The sequence below is a fragment of the Olea europaea genome, unplaced genomic scaffold (assembly GCF_002742605.1).
Source record: "Olea europaea var. sylvestris unplaced genomic scaffold, O_europaea_v1 scaffold2090, whole genome shotgun sequence".
Lineage (NCBI taxonomy): Eukaryota > Viridiplantae > Streptophyta > Magnoliopsida > Lamiales > Oleaceae > Olea > Olea europaea.
In genome coordinates this window covers 319,953-322,010 of record NW_019238830.1, presented here as the reverse complement: position 1 = coordinate 322,010, position 2,058 = coordinate 319,953, and the positions used below count along the sequence as shown (strand labels likewise).

The window sequence follows — 2,058 nt, the reverse complement described above, 5'->3', positions numbered from 1 at the left end:
GGGCTCGGCAAACCTCCTAGCGAGGCCCTCTCGAGCTCGTAATTTTACGAGCCCAAACCACCCACGGCCCTATTTTCACTAGCCGAGCCGCCGAGCCCCTTGTGACATTCCTAGATTTACTTGTACATCAACAATGAACTTGCACCTTATTATAAAGTATTAAATTAAAACCTAAAAATAGAAGTTTTTAGGAATTAAGAGGACAAAAGCGTCACAACACACCTTGAAAACCCTTCAAATACGACCGGCATCTCCCCGATCGTTGATCCCTCTCTCTCTTCTGTTTATCGCTGCCTTCAGCTCCATGTCTCACCTGGAAACACCCGGAAACCCTAATTCTAGCCCGAATCGGAACCCGAACACAAGTCTTTCAGTAGCGACTGAACCACTTCCGGATCCACCTCCGTTTTCATCTACGATGACGTCTGATAATCCAAGCGTTTCCACTACTGCTGTTAATACCAGGAACAATCTCAAGAGGCCTCGCGAAGAGGATACAGCTGTAGATGCGGAAGTGGAGACTTCAACCGATGTTCCGGCACCCAAACGTCGTGTGAAGGCGACGCACGACGTTATATACCGCATAGTGGTGCCTTCGAGGCAGATCGGGAAAGTAATAGGAAGAGTGGGTCATCGTATTCAGAAGATTCGAGATGATTCTAAAGCAACTATTAAGATTGCCGATGCCATTTCTGTGCGTAAATACGTCATCTTGATTGAATTTAGTTTTCCATTGTGTTTCGTGATAATATTTCCAGTGTGTTTCGTGATAATATTCATGTATTTCTTGATAAATTGGATCCAACGGTTACCTGTTCTGGGGAGAGGAGACGATGATTTAATTCTGACCATGAAGTCTTCGTTCTTTCCATTAAGTATAATAAATTCATTACGAATTGAGCTCATTTGAGATGTGGAAGTAAGGATAGAAGGGCAATTATTTTGGTCATTAAATTTATGAATTTGTTTCTCTTGAATGGAAATTTGGGACAAATAAACATGCTTAATTAGTAACCTTTCGTTTTCTATATGTACAAAATAATATGCAGATTTATTTTTTTAACTATTTCTTAGTCTTGAAAAATAAATGTAGATGAGATGGAAAGGAAGAAAATAATATAAACGAACTATTTAGCTGAAAAGGTTACGTGGAACTTGCGGTGTGTGGAAGTGAAAGTGAATTTTGAATTTCAACATTCTTGTCAACGCTGAGTATGCATTCCTATTAATTATAAATTTTGAAGTAAAACAGCCAAAAAGGGAAGTATGAAGGAATCATAGTCTATCAGCTGCAGAGAAGTTTTTGTATGTTGGAAAGATCATTGCATGTTATTTTAGTGATCCTTTTTGGTTGATAATTAACATTTGCATGTAAGAGACATTTTTAAAATGTAAGATAGGAATATGATGTGAGACAGTGTTGTTTGTTGTCTGGCTGAGTAGTATTCTCTGTTAGACTAACGAAACAAAGTCAATTTTTGGCAGATTGGCTTGTGCTGCTGGACATTTTTAACTTCTGTACCTATCCATATTTTTTTGCATTATTTCTGTAGCAGATCTTCCTCACCTGATATTAACATGAAATAGTTCTTACTTCAGATTTTTTGTTTTACAGAGACATGAAGAGCGGGTGATCATTATAAGTTCTAAAGACAGTGACAATGTATTCTCTGATGCAGAAAATGCCCTTCATCAAATTGTTAGTCTGATCCTCAAGGTAATGTGATATAATACCATAGGCTATTGTATTTGAAGTTCAATCTTTTAAAGTTCTCTTGCCTACATTGCTACTTTGTGCTTATGGTGTGAGGTGGTTGTTGTTGCATTTCCATTATAGTGAGGCATTAGTGAATGTGTGCGTTTAAGCTTTTGTAAATATTCAAGTTTCTCCTTTATCATGTGAGCATCATTTATGTGGGAGAGCAAGGATGGAAGAAACAATCACAAGCTAATGCTTTTGTAAATCAATGAATATGTCATCATTTATTCCCGTGTTGACAAACAAGTTTGGGTGTATCTGGTTGTGACTTGGGAACCATAATCAACTTGTTTCTTCAA

General features: G+C 37.9%; 1 protein-coding gene across 1 annotated transcript in view; it reads left to right on the top strand.

Moving 5' to 3' along the window:
- Nucleotides 1–230: 230 nt before the first annotated feature.
- The window catches only part of LOC111380055 (poly(rC)-binding protein 1-like), a 6,978-nt gene continuing 5,150 nt past the window's right edge, over nt 231–2,058 (top strand). The window contains exons 1-2 of the mRNA XM_023003521.1: nt 231–694; nt 1,616–1,717. Coding sequence (XP_022859289.1) covers nt 305–694; nt 1,616–1,717 — 492 coding nt within the window. The 5' untranslated portion in view covers nt 231–304. The remainder of the gene's footprint in view (nt 695–1,615; nt 1,718–2,058) is intronic.